A 14,854-nucleotide genomic window follows, 5' to 3' on the forward strand; every position below is an offset into this window, starting at 1 on the left:
CTCCGAACAAATATTTGTTTCTCCGAATCGAAGGGGAAAAATACAAAAGCATTGCACACAATTTAAACCAATCAATGTTGTGTAATTAACAAGGATAATCTGGTGTTTTTTAGTCGATGAGTAGTGCAGATATCACTGTAAAATCAATCGACAGTAAGGGGAATACTTACTTCCGGGTGTACAATTCTCCGTTATCCAATGGGAATGGACGCTCACATTGCCGACACAAACGAATGCCGTGCTTCCATGAGCGTCAAATCCCGCCGCAGATGGGAATGCAATCAGTTGAAAGCTATTTGCGTCCCTTTATGAAGCTGAAGGAGCCTAGGAGCGTCACAACTGCACGCCACAGGACCCTGACCAAACGTCGCTCCTGGACGATTATGGAGTGAGAGTGTGTTGGGGCGGTTTGGGAATGGGCCTTAGTAAGGTAAAAAGCAAAAAGGCCTCTCAGACGCTCTTCCGCTTACTTGTGTAATAAAGAAAAACAAATGGCCGGTAGATACACGGATTCCCTGACTTGGTTAATAGGTTAACACTGATATAAAGCAGACACCAAACATGTCCAAATTGACCAAATAATAAAAAGGAATTGACTTCAAAATTCAGTTGGAAATACTTAGATTTAGAATAGAATAGAATATATCTTTATTGTCAACATACAAAGTACAACGACATTTCTTTGGCAACTCTTAGTGCAGTAAAAAATAGACACATAAATAAATAAGAGTGTCAAAAGCAGACTGTAGTAGCGATGACAGTTCAACGAGATACAATTAAATGTATATGTGCATATTTACACTTATATTAGGCCTACAGTCTAAACACGTTAAATGTACAAAAAACGGAATAAATGTAGGCTAGTGTATTTCTAACTGTGTGTTCATAAAGGGTTATAGTAACTGTTACGTTTCCTAATCTAGAGGTACGAAGGAAAGTAACAAAGCACAGAAACGACCAGGCACGAGAAAAAATAGTGGAAACTGATCTTCTGAAGCCACAAAGGGAGGTTTAATTACCAATGATGGACAAGTAGAAAACGGGCTCACCAGCCAACTTGCAAAATAACAGACGTAACCACACACACATTGGGCAATGGATGCAAACATTTGTTTGTCTTTTGGGATGGTCTGAAATCAAATCCACTGCAGTACCCTCCAGTCCACTGGGGGCGGTAGAGGGGTCTGTAGGGACGGTGTTTGCCCTTTAAAACGTTTGGATCTTGCAGGATGACAAAGTTGACAAGCTTTGACGGAATACACACAAATATCTTAAGCCTTTAAAAAGGTATGAAAGTTAAACGTGTCTCTTACTTATTATTTTCTGTGGGAAGATATTGTCATACATGTACATGCCACATTGTGTCATTTATCCAGCGAACCGTGTTAATGCGGAGCGCCAAATTTGAAATGAGAGCTCAGCTAACCATGTTTGTTATAGCTAGCAAACTTCTACAGTTAATGTCAGCTTGAGTACATTTAATGTCGCTGCTAAATTAAGCACAGATATATGTATACTCTCTGTTTGTCATTGCTGGGTGTCGACATATAGCTAGCTTGACTTTACCTCGCATAACTTAGCGTTTTTCCAACTGACTGACCACAATTTAAGGTTATTTTCTTGACGTTAGAATTGAACGGTTCAAGATTCAAAGGCTTGCCATAAGCACAGTAGCTCCAGTGTTGTAATGGCAATGAAAGTCCCAGTCTCCTCCAACAATGCTACATAAATATATATAATAAGTAAAATACATAAAAAAAACAACACAATTGGTGCAAGAAATAACACAATAGAAATACAATAATGCAAGAAAATATTGCAAGGCTAATGTACAAGTAGTGCAGGAGAAATGTGTTTTATACATGTAAAACATACAATTGAGCTACACTTAGAATACTGAATTAAATACTGTACAGTGGAATAAATAAATAAATTCTGCTTATTGTAATAATAAATAAATACATTTTTGAGAAGGTTCAGCTTTGATGTAACGCTAACTTATTAAAACCATTTTTCAACAGATGATGCGAAGACCTCGGACAACAACTGCCAAAGTTGTTGAGAACAGCACGGACTCCGACTTGTAAGTCATTTTTCAATCATTTATTTTTCAATCATTTATTTTTCAATCATTTCACAATGTGTTTCTGCAAAAACGGCATATTCATGTTCATTGTCACAGGTTTCCGTTGGGGTTTACCTTTGCTGTTTTTTTTGTTGAGATGATGATGTTAACTGATAGTCATACCAGCATTGAAAAGACAAATAGTAAAAAATGTAATCCATTAGAGACACTAGCCTGTATTTATAACGTTGGAGTTGAGCAGGTAAACCCTGGGAAAATATGTAATGATTTTCCACTTGTTCCACATTTCTCTTTTTGTACTTCAGGTCCACCATACTGATAAGTGATGAGGATAGTGATGAATGGACACCAGCAGAGCCAAAACTTAAAGCTCCCACTACTACGGCGGGAGCTCCTGCAGTACCCGGGGAGAAGAAAGCAGCTCCCAAGAGAACTGCTAAACCAAAGGAGCCAAAAGCACCCAAACAACCTAAACCTCCTAAAGAGCCTAAAGTTCCTAAGCCAAGAGCACCACGTAAAACTGCAGCAGAGCGAAAAACACAGGCCTCGAAAGTTGTGAAGGTTTCCAGGACATCTGTGTTGGCTGGAACAAAAAGGAAAAATATTGATGAAAGTGATGATGACAAGGCTGCAGAAAATAAAGAAGAAAAACATACAGACTGTGGGCCAAGTACCAAAATGAAGAAAGAGGTAAGATACCCATTATAGAATTATTATGATGTTTTATTCTCTTTGCAACACCTACATACTGCAAAGCTCTCTTTCATGACTTGTGCTACTTGTTTCTTGCAGAGGGTATCATTCATCGTGTCAGAAGCGAATCAAGCAGACATGTGGGCAGGCGAGGGGTCATCACTCGCTGGACTTATAGCAAAGAAAGAGGAAGTAGAGGATTTCACATTTGATGAGCCTTGTCTAAAGAAACAGAAGACCGGTGGTGCCTTCCTGGCACAACCAAGTGCTTTACCATCGTCCACAGCAAACGCTCTGATGAATGAACTCAATATGAACTGGGACTTCATAGAGGTAATGTAGGCTTTGTCTTTGTATTTTTATTTGTTTGAAAGTGTTTTATATTTTGGTCAGATGGTGGAAACAGTGACTGGCTAACAAAACACCAGTGCTCATCCATATTTCTACCTATGTTCGCAAAACTTATCAAACTCAGTTAAAAAGACACACTAATCAACAGGGTTCTTAAGACGGTCATTAAGAACCTGGAAAAGTCATGGAAATTCAAAATGCTAATTCCAGGCTCTGGAAAAGTTATGGAAAACAATATTTTTCCCAAAGTTTTGGAAAAGTCATGGAAATGTAACTAAAGTAGCATCAAAAATAATTTATATTTTATCTAATCGCCGAAATAGTAATACTATAATGATACTGTATTGTATAGTAATGAAATGGCATTTAACTGTCGAGGTATTTTGCCGGTGAGAGATTTTAGTTGCTTTAGCGTGTAGAAGCTAGTAAGCCTACTATTTGATTTGTTTTAAATCAGCACAACGTGTTTCAGACCTTATTTTCCTGTTCCATGTTAAAATAAACCATTTTCAGTGGTACCACTGAGAAAGAGTAATTTTTTTGGTCATGGAAGATTAGGTAAAGGTCATGGAGAAGTCATTGAAAAGTCATTGAAAATCATTGGTGAAAAAGTGTATGAACCCTGAATCAATCAATCAACAACTTTATTAATCCCGCAAGGGGCAATTGGTTATAAGCAGCTTATGTCATGTACACAGGCAGGAACATACAGGAAGAAAACACACAGATACACCCGGGAGCACAGATGTGGATCATTCCAATTTACACGATAAATAGTTCATAGCATCACAATAATAAATAAATAAATAATCAAGTTAAAAGCCTTTCAAGAATTAAAAAGTTTGAGAGCAGAAGGGATGAATGATTTTGCAAAGCGATTAGTCTTAAGAGCAGCTAGAGCATATCTACGCCCTGATGGCAACAGACAAAATTAATCTGCAAGAACATGACCTGGAGAGGCCAGAATGCTCTCTGCTTTCCGCAGAATCTGTACAAAAGACACTGTTACCAACAGGACAGTTAGCCACATATCAACAATGTTGTTAAGCTGTTGATGGAGTCTTAACACTGGCCTGTGTAGACACAAGAATGGGAAACGATGATAAATATCAGCAGCGACCAATTTGCCTAAAATGGGCCCAAAGCAGCTGAGTTATACAACCGTTGTAAGTGTATGTTTATTGGTAGTTCGTTGAAGCTCAACTGTTTCCCACAGATCTGAAATATACTTGGGCGGGTGGTGGCAGCGGGCGGGGGGGGGGTGCCCAAAAAAGAAAAAAAAAGTTTTAACAACATGTTTATTTATTGACTTTTCATTCCTGTATAATCATTTTGCGCAAAGATGGCACTGTTTGTCAGAGCACTTCATCCTTCTGGGATTTCATGAAGAACAGGTCCAACGCCTGTGTGTATGGGAACACCTCTGGTGCTGGTCCATTAACTGCCAGTGTTTCCCACATATCTGAAATAGCGGTAGTGGTGGTAGCGGGGGGGGCTTGTTAGCCTGAATCAGCCTCTCCTGTCTCCCTCCTCTCCCCCCTGCTCCAGCAGCAAAGACTAGTTTTCTCTCAATAAGTTTTAAAAGTGTATCTTACCTTTTTTCACCTTAATATGTGTTTACATAACTGGTGACCACACCGTTTGAGACCCACTGAGAACTTAGACTAAGTTAACTATCTAAACACTCAGAGAGTCCTTTACCTCACCTGAGCTGAGCTTATCCCGAGCTTGAATGACACACAGAGTCCAATCAAGGGCTTTGATTTATGATCTGTATGACAGTGGCCATGTCGGCAGGCCACATCATGTGGACAGCCAGTCACCCTGTGTGAGGCAGGCCACTTAACAGGCCAGAAGGAGGCGAGATCAGTGCAAGGGAGCGAGGGATCATTGTCCACAAGTTAATCGATCGCAGATGGCGTCGTGGTCACGGACGAATAAAAAAAAAAATTATTAAAAAATTATTTAAAAAAATAAATAAATGAATCGCGAAATATACTTGGGCGGCCGTTAATATACCTGTGCGGCCCGCCCAAGTATAGTCTATGTGTGGGAAACCCTGCGGTAAAATGACCTTCCTCCAACATTATGCATATATAAACAATGGACAGTTTATTTGGACTATTATTAAATAGATTCTACTTGCAAACTTCTTTGTATAGGAACTTTTTGAATATCCGCATGTATCCTTTCCCCCAGGTGCTGTCCACCCTGACATGTGTGGAGCGGTGGGTGTGTGTAAATATCATCAGGTTGCTTCGTGAGGAGAACACGGTGCCGTTCATGGTCCGCTACCGCAAAGATATGATCAATCACATGGACGCTGACGCTGTCCGAGACGTCCAGCTGGTATATGAAGAGTTAGGGTAAGCAGATAAAACGTCTTGAACTAAGCAATAAAAACAAGGAAATTAATGCACCTCATTATCTGACAAACACTCATTATTGGTATGTTGAAGCAATCTAAGTAGAGTTTCATACAGCTGTTACCATGAGATGTCTTCTCATATGAGTTGAGGATTTAATTCATTTCCGGACAGCAGATTTTAATTTGGCCACTAGATGGTGCTATTGCTCAAGCTTTGGCTCATGAAACAGTATCACACTTGTGTATCACTGGCATGTGTGTTACTCTGTGTTATTATTTTGCACTGTATATCATCTTTTATTTTTATGTTTGTATTCAGCACCCTTTCCAAGAAGACCCAGTCTGTGATTCAGACCCTGAAGAAAGACGGGGTTTTAACAGTGGAGCTGGAACAAAACCTGAGGAGCTGCCGATCAGCTGATCAACTGGATCATGTGGTCAGAATCACATTATTATTCCAAAACAATATGTGTCCTTTGAAATGTTATTTGGAGATCCAATTCTTATTTCCATTCTTATTTTTGGAAACCTGATTATACGCTTCTCGTTACCACTCATCTCAGTTCACTGGTTCTGTTTGTGTCTGTAGTATTCTCCCTATAAGAAAGGCAGCAAGCTGACGAAGGCTCGCCGGGCCAAAGCCCTCGGTCTTGAGGATGCCGCCTCTTTACTCATGAACACACCACACACTCTGGATTTAAGGACATGGGTGAAACCTGGTACTGAAGGTAAGGCATACACACAAAGTGGTGCATTTTGATGTGATTAATTCAACATAGCACTTACATTTAACATACATCTTGGACAATAACCCCATGGACCTCGGGTGTCTTACATTTGCTCTTAAGTGTACTGTTTTTAAGTAAAGTATTTGTGTGTCAGGTCTGTCATCGGTGGAAGAAGTGTCTACAGGTGTGGAGCATATCTTAGCAGATTTGATCGCCAAAGACCCTGAGACACTCGCCTATGTGAAAACATTGTGAGAACCTACCTACATGCACACACACACCATTTCTACAGTGATGTTTCATTTCCATAGTTGTCTGTGTTCTTTTGACATTGGTAGTGTATTGAACCTGCCACATCGATAATAATCCAGTACCCTCCTCTACTTTCTCTCCCTCTCTGTGTTTACCTCTTGCTGTGACAGGTGTGAGAACAGCTTTGTGACCATCCAGTCGTCTGTGTCCAAGTCTGCACTTAAGGAGAAGGAGCAAAAGTCTGTCCAAGACCACACAAAACCAGGGGCCAAGCAAAACAAAAAAATGGACATTGACAAGTTCCACCTATACGTTGACTTCACCTCCAACATCCAACGCATCCAGCCCCATCAGGTAGAAACACAGACCTGTTTATGGTTCCCTTTTTCCCTCCTTCCCTGTTTTCTGGTACTCTTCGTCGTTGAAATTCACTAGAGCAGTTGGGATATTATTATCTAGCTAAATGGTTAGCACTGGTGTTCTTGTCGGAAAAGTTTCTCCCTACCCTTTGGCTAATTTTACATATAGAAACTTGAAGTAAAAAAACATCTAAAACACCTTCAAGAACAAAGCAACAGCATTATGGTATAACACACATAAAAGTACTACACAGCCTTAAGAAAAATGTATTTTATTATGATTATTTTAGCAATATACAAATGATTTGTGTATGCTGGACTATACTTAGTGTCTTCATCTGCACACACACACATATACAAACAAATGCGCACCATCTGTTTGTTTGTGTCATTTCTGTCTGCTTCATCTGTGCTGCTTTTGAATGCTAGCCATGTCAGTCACAGTTAGCCTGTCTGTGCCTCCATATTTCCCCCTCCTGTGCCCTGCTCTGCCTCCTCTACTCCCCCCCGTCCCTCTAGTGACTAGTGTGTTACTCAGAGTTGGTCCCGGGCCTCATGTGTCACCACAGCTTCCATCAGCCGCTGCCTCTCTGCCACATCACACTCTCTGGCAACCCCTTTCTGCCCTACAGTCATACAAACACATAAACATACATGCAAGCACACACACTTGCTCACAAACAAGCACACCCTGCAAGTCCCCTCATTCTCTCCTCTTAACATATGTGACATGTCCCCTGCCGACATGCCATTGGATTAGGAGGCTTTGATTGACAGGCGCTCTTCTGTAGTGACAGCTACTGCTGCTGGGCCTAAAGGCGGACGGAGGGATGGGGAGAGAGGGTGGCAACGGGAGGGAGAGGCTGAACAGATGAGTGACGTTGAGGTGCGGCCATCACTTATCTCTGCTTGGCTCTGACCTCCCTCCCTCCCTTCTCTATGACTAAACCTCAGCCCTCCAATCCACTCCACACCTCCCCTCTTCCCCTCTCCTGCTCGGTTTATGAGAGACCTTTAATTCATGACTTGCCTTTGTCATGGAGCGTTAATCCACAGGCTGCTGTGACCTGCTAGCTGTCGGATTCCGGCTAAAATGAACCTTTTCTAGCCGTCAAGCTGTCATGAAGGGGGGGGCAGGTGGGAGATGTGTTTTGACATGAGGCATGTGTGTGAGCACACACTTGCCCGTTCGCTTTAGCACATTTTATTAAGCCTCACTACTGGTGGTTTGTTAACGAGAAAGCACGAGGCATTTGTGAAGGGGGCAAAAAGCAAACATTTAGAGTTGGTCCAGTGAACATGCAAAGTCCCCCCGTCAGATATGACCTGTAGCCTGTAGTGGCTGAAAAAAAGGTTAGATAAGAATTAATATTTCATATATCTTATGTCAAAAAAATCTTGGAATGATAAACTAAATAAATTCTAAATTGTGGTATTGTAACTTGTAAATGATTTATGATAAGTCTTACAAAGACAAATATGTTGTATTGAGACATTGGTAATCCTAAAAAGAGAGTCATTTAACTTCAGGTACTTATTGTCTGCCTTATATGAATTCTGGGTGTAAAGAAGGAGGCAGCTTTTATTATTTTTTATTTCCTTAATTTTTTTATTCCCAATAAATTTGCCAATTTTCTTGTTTTGTCCAACTCATATTTGAAAACCAAAAAACAAACCTTACAATTAAATAAGACAACGGAACAGACAAAGTCTCATAGTTTATAAGCAGGAATAAGCAAATGTTTGGCATTTTTGCTTACAAAATATTTTTTTTAATGTATTAGTAAAAATAGTAGCCAATAAAGTTTAAATCGAGTAATTTACTGTCAGATTAGATAAATGATTGAACTCCTAAAACATAATTTTTAGAGTCATGAAATCTAATAATACCACAGATGTATGACTTTAGTATAATAATCTAACTATTTCATACATTTATCTAAATGAGTCTTTACCAATCTCTGGTATACAGCACGACTTAAATCCATTTGACAGATCTAGTCGAGATGCTTAGCTCTGATTGAATTCCGTCAGATTTGATTTGAAGTCTTCTTCTTCAGAGGGTCCACATTCACCTCATAGCTATTAGCAGCCGGGACGCTCTCGATTATGCCAGGGTGGATTTGCTGAATGAGTGGGCTATTTTTAATTCGATTTGCGTTGTGATCAAATGGTAGTTTAGCGCTTTAGAGTGGGGCTCGCCTGCAGAGGAGCTTAGATAAATGGAAATGTTTAATCAATTTAACACTTCTTTTTGATGGACAGGTGGAGAAAAACATGTTAAAGAATGTGTCAATGTCTGTATTGGTCCTAATGCTGTGGAGGTTAACAAAAGAGTACACATTGGGCTGCTTTCTTTTTTGTACTAATATACATTTTTAAAACTGAGATACTGAAACAGATATTGAAGGTCCCCTATTATACTGTTTTTCCTCAATATATTACAGGTCTCAGATATATACAAAACATGTCTCTGAAGTGTTTGGCTCCAAACACCAAACAGATCATGGCAGCACTACCCATAAACCCCTCTGTTTCAGCCCTGTTTCCAAAGTGCTGATTCTCTGTCTGTTACTTTAGATGAAAATAAGAAGCCCCTCCCCACGCCCCTCTGAGAGATATTTGGTTACAAAGAACACAATGTTGCTCTAGGAGGAGATTCAGGTGATAAGGTGTGGGGGGGGGTTACCTTGGTTGGTGATTGGCTGATGGTTACACAAGACAGAACATCGTTATGACATCATAAAGTGGCCACAATCTGATCAGCTCATTTTCAGACAGGTTTTTATATAAATGGATCAGGACAAAAAGAGAGAGAATCTTTTTTCCTGAAACTTCCAGAATCTCTTTCCACAGAGGGGACACATGTTGATGTAGAAGAGACATGAAGAAGTGGATTTTGCATGATAGGTCCCCTTTAACACATTTGATAAGTCACATTTGAAACTTACGGACAGTACTTGGTTATTGAGATGCTTGTCCTTCCTCTCCTCATTCTGAGCTGAAGTGTGTTGTTCCATGTTCGACCGTCAGACTGCCTGCTGTGTTGTGTTTGTTTTTGGATAGAAAAAGGGAGTGTAAAGGAGGGCAGAGTTATCCCTGAGCAGCCTGTGTGTTTGTGTAAAAGACCAGTGTATCATGCTGGGCCATGATCCCTCATGTAGACGTATCTTCATTTATGTTTAGAAAGTCAATATTGACCAGGAATCATACTAACATCTAAAGGATAACATTCAATAAAAGTAGCTTACATTCCATATGCTCCATAGTTGTACTATCATTGTTTATCAGGAACATTATATGCTTATCTTGCCTTTAGTTTTTAATCCTAGCACTAGTACATTTAAGAATGACATGTTTTTAAGGAATAAAAGGCCGTCTGCTGACAGCTCTGTTAGACTGTTATTATACAGTGTGCCCCATGAGTGTCAGCCAGGTCAGAAAGTGTGCTGTGAGTCTGTGTATCTGTTTTTTTCTTTATCCTTGATATGTCGGATGGTTGGATGTGTTGATGATGATCGTAGTCCTCTAAGAAATGTTGAGAGAGAGCAGGAGACAGATAGAGAGGACGTTGGCTGACTGCCCTCCCTCGGGGGGCTGGTGGCGGGACTGAGGAGAGACGCTCTGTCTGCTCTCGTCAGGGTTTGGCCAGCACTCGGCCACATGTCACTCGTGGCCCGTCTAACACACAAACACATGCTTCTCACTCTGTCTCACATCACCCTTCCTCTCAGATCACCCTCTGTCTCCCACCAGTGACCCGACCCAGGCAGAAAGCGAGAGACGAACAGAGAGACTCTCTAGGTCAGGGCTTCTCAAACTCCGGACCAAGGTCCGGATCCGGACCGAACTGCAAATCAATCCGGACCGAACCCTGTGTCCCATTATATCAAAAAAATAATAATAAAATAAATAAATTCGGATGTAAATTAAAGTGGACCTATTATGCTATATTGGAAAAATATATTGTAGGGCCATACCTATACAAAACATGTCTGCGAAGTTTTTTGCTTAAAATACCAAACAGTTCACCCATTGTAGCCATCCCTCATACTGCTCAGAGGAGGCGGAGCTAATGCCTGATCAGAATTCTACCGGAGATAAAGTTAAATTCTGCTGTGATAAAACCCCATCCTGTTCTAAACCACATCAAAGATTATCTCTGAAACAGTATGGAGCTCAAATGCTTTTTCTCTTGCGGGTTTATCACAAGGTGAATTCCTTTTTTTATTTCCAGCTTTTTAAACACATGTGCTCTCCAGTACAGGTTAGCTCTGAGTGTTAGCGAGGCTTACTAATGTAAATAAAGACGAGATTACGTCCAGAACACGTATTGTTTCTGATAGCAATTTTCTGTGGGTCCGCTGCCGATTTGACGTCAGATCGGCAGCAACTCTGTATCCGCTCGTTGTACCCCTGTTTTTAAAAGATTTGGGTACGGAGGAAAAGAGAGAGGGTTTCATTTTCTGATGCTGCGTGAGTTCCTCGACGCACCGGGGACACATATTTACGTAAAAAAGACATCACAAAGTGCATTTTGCATGATAGGTCCCCTTTAATGTATATTTTGTTGTGTCTGACGCATTGTGAGAATGAACGTGCATATATATTTACTTGTGTGAGCGAGCGTGACACGCATTGCGTGGGGGGGGACTTTACTGGCGTTGATCCGGACCATTGACCTTGTATAAAATTCACAAGTGGACCTTTAACAAAAAAGTTTGAGTACCCCTGCTCTAGGTTATTCATCATCAGCGGGGACTGAGGCCAGCTACCAAGGAAAGCACAGCAAGGACACACATTAAACTTTTGGAGGCAGTCAGGGTTTGAGAACAAGGCAAGAGAGAACAATGTTTTAGTTTGTATTAGTTAAATAATAGGAATCTAGGAAGCATACATTTGATTTAGTAGATTTACAGCAATGTGTTGCCTGATAATTTATGTTAATGCAGGCAGGCAACACATGGACACTAGGGGCTTTGGCACATGTTAAACATCTGATGCATAGAGCTTGCATGATTATAAGGACAAAGAAAACTTAAATGGTCTTTTATCAATGCGTCAAAGCATTGTGTATAGACAGTCATGTTTGTCTGTATGGCTTCTGTTGTCTCCCAGTGCTTATCTTAAGTCTGGTTACCAAAAATAGATCAGTATTGGTAAAAGACTCGGTCATTGTTCCTCCATAATTTTTTCTGAACGCGCCAAACTTTGGTTTATCAATAATGTCCTTGTTTTAAGTTAATGATACTCAAACTAGGGCTGTGCGAAATCATAATCACGATTATTTTTGGTCAATAATTGATATCACGATTATTAAAAACGATTATCCATTTACTTTGAAAACATCCATTTATTGAAAAAAAATGGAACAATATGTTTTTAACAGTTGATTATACTGAACTTTAATTCAACTGAAAAACCAATTACAATTAAAAATGTAATTAAAAGATTAAATTAAAAAAATTAATAATAATAATCGTTTTATTTTTTTATTAAAATACGATTAATTGCACAGCCCTAACTCAAACTGTGCTTTGGAACATGCATTCTTCCCCACATTCAACAAGCAGATGTCACGCATCAAGGTGTAATTTATGTAGAAATCAGCCTGTAATGTATGCCATGTCATGTAAAGGCTGTATGTGGTTTTTCATTATACAAAATGATCAAACTTCAAACCCTAAGAACACATATTTACCAAGGCTGTTCTGCATTCATCACTAAAGAAGTGTTTTGCTTCCTTCCGTAAACATGTTAAACTTCAGAGCTTTGATGAAGATTGTTTGAGAAATGTCATCACAGTTCGTGCGGCAGCCCAGGGGAGAAACATGCCACCACAAGAGAAATCTAACTTTCATCATAATTCAAGCAAACTCGCTGCATTAATTCTCTGCCTTGCCATTAGCTGTGTTTTTAGATTTGTATTTTCATACACATCCGAGGGTGCTGCTGAGTGGTAATGGTTGTGGCACCACGTGTGTGGCTGTGGGTGTGGGGGGGTAGGCCTTGCGGTCTCAGCGCTGATGGTGGCGTAGTGGTGGCATTTGTCAGCATGCTTCTTCCGCTTGGTTTCCAGATTGACGTCTTGTTTCTTGGCCCTGTTCGGTGGCGGGCTAAAGGTTCCCCGCTGAAAAGGTCAGACACTTACTACAGTTTGCTTAACAGCATGTAACAGTTCCTCCGAGGGGGGAGCAGCACACAACACAACAGGCCACCGCCACAGGATACACTGCCAGGCTCATCACTTGTACACGCGTGTCTGTGAAGAGTTACGGTTTTGCTTTCTTGTGTTGTTTTTAGTGGATGTTTTTGTGAAGATACATTTTTAAATACATATACAATATTTATAAAGTAACCCAATTCAAGACATTTTCTTCCCTTTCCCCCCAAAAGTCCTAAGGTGATTCCAAATCTACACCTTTACATTTTTTATGATTTTGGCTGTGTGAAATGATATGTTCCTTTAAATGTTGCTTATATTTAGTCACTCAAATGCAGCATTCACTGAAAATGAATACAATAACAGGAGCTTAACTTATCTGAGTTCAAATGCACATTTATTTAAAAATGAACTTACAGTCATCCACTCACTTGTGTGGAGGTGGCTTTTCAAAATGTTTTTAGTGTGTAAGTTGTGGAGATTTTTAGAGCATATTTCCTCTCTGTGTTCATAAACATACATTCATTTAAACTGTTTATAGTATTGCCTTAAACAGGGTTAATATGTCTGTATGTTTTGTGTGTGTTTTGAATGTGTACAGACGCTGGCTATTAACCGAGGGGAGAGTCTGAAGATTTTGACAGTGAAGGTGAACATTCCCGACAGGGTGAAGAATGAGTTCACTAGGTGGTGCATCGACAACAGGTCAGAAACACAAACGGCACAACACTCTGACAAGCATGCACTTACACACATGCACACACAATATGGTGAAATGCTGTAGAAACACTGAAGATGAAATTACCTCCAACCAGACATCTATGAAGGCTGCTAACTTATATGTTTTAGATACAATTGAGTACCTCAGCGAAATAGTGAGTGGAATGCTTGATCATTTAGTTTACATTTTCTCGATTATAGCATTTTTGCACTGGTAACTACACTACTACTCATTGTGACTACATTCAATAAGTGAAACATTTAAGCAGGGATCTGCTGACATACAGGTCCTCAGTGAACTTATTTTGTACAGATAGAGGTTGAATAATGAAATAGAAATCACACTTACTATTTAATCAGGCTGTGATATGAATGGTCTGTACATTTAACTTAAAATTAAATCCTGGCTTGAAAATATAATACAATCTATTTTATATGTGTTGGTTATAGAATAGAATTGGGAGGGATGAAACCCTCTTTAATGGTCGCACATGCAGAGCACACAGCGCACACAGTGACATTTGGCCTCTGCAAGTCTAGTACTAGGAGCAGTGGGCAGCTATTGCACAGCGCCTGGGGAGCAATGGGAGTGAGGGGGGAAGGGGGGTGTAATTGTGCCTTGCTCAAGGGCACCACGGCAGGGCAGGAGGTGAACTCTCCATATTTAGGTCTGGTCGGGGACTTGACCCGGTGACCCTACGGCTCACAGTCCAAGCCCCGACTGACTGAGCCACTGCCGGGCTCTTATGGGATCTTACTTATGGGATTTGGAAACATATTTTAACCCTGAGAGCGAGGGAGTTGATTTACAGATTAGAGGATGTCACAATGACTTTTTTATATTGCATTTATTAACTCTTAAAACACCGTTTGTTCCACTGATTTATTGCAGGTGGAAACCGAAAACGTTTGCTAGAGAAGAGCATTGGGCGATCGTCAGGAGTGCGATTGATGACTCTTACAAAAGGCTTATTCTGCCCTTCCTAACTAGAAATTACAGGTATTTGAAGTGTTACTTTTAATGTGTGTTTATGCTTTTTAGAGGGTTTTTTATTTGTGATAACTGTGTCCCCTGTCTGTCTCCCCAACCCCATCCTTTCTTTGACTTTTTCTATATTTGTCTTCTTTCTCTCT

The 14,854-nt window shown here is 40.3% G+C and overlaps 1 protein-coding gene across 1 annotated transcript in view; it reads left to right on the forward strand.

Moving 5' to 3' along the window:
* The first annotated feature begins 1,199 nt into the window (after window positions 1-1,199).
* Window positions 1,200-14,854, forward strand: part of srbd1 (S1 RNA binding domain 1) — a 51,296-nt gene continuing 37,641 nt past the window's right edge. Inside the window, exons 1-11 of the mRNA XM_034100038.1 lie at window positions 1,200-1,287; window positions 2,022-2,083; window positions 2,392-2,776; window positions 2,879-3,112; window positions 5,330-5,496; window positions 5,818-5,935; window positions 6,088-6,226; window positions 6,381-6,477; window positions 6,649-6,832; window positions 13,602-13,705; window positions 14,613-14,720. Of these exons, the coding sequence (XP_033955929.1) occupies window positions 2,022-2,083; window positions 2,392-2,776; window positions 2,879-3,112; window positions 5,330-5,496; window positions 5,818-5,935; window positions 6,088-6,226; window positions 6,381-6,477; window positions 6,649-6,832; window positions 13,602-13,705; window positions 14,613-14,720 (1,598 nt within the window). The 5' untranslated portion in view covers window positions 1,200-1,287. The remainder of the gene's footprint in view (window positions 1,288-2,021; window positions 2,084-2,391; window positions 2,777-2,878; window positions 3,113-5,329; window positions 5,497-5,817; window positions 5,936-6,087; window positions 6,227-6,380; window positions 6,478-6,648; window positions 6,833-13,601; window positions 13,706-14,612; window positions 14,721-14,854) is intronic.

This window comes from Pseudochaenichthys georgianus, chromosome 15 (genome assembly GCF_902827115.2).
Source record: "Pseudochaenichthys georgianus chromosome 15, fPseGeo1.2, whole genome shotgun sequence".
NCBI lineage: Eukaryota > Metazoa > Chordata > Actinopteri > Perciformes > Channichthyidae > Pseudochaenichthys > Pseudochaenichthys georgianus.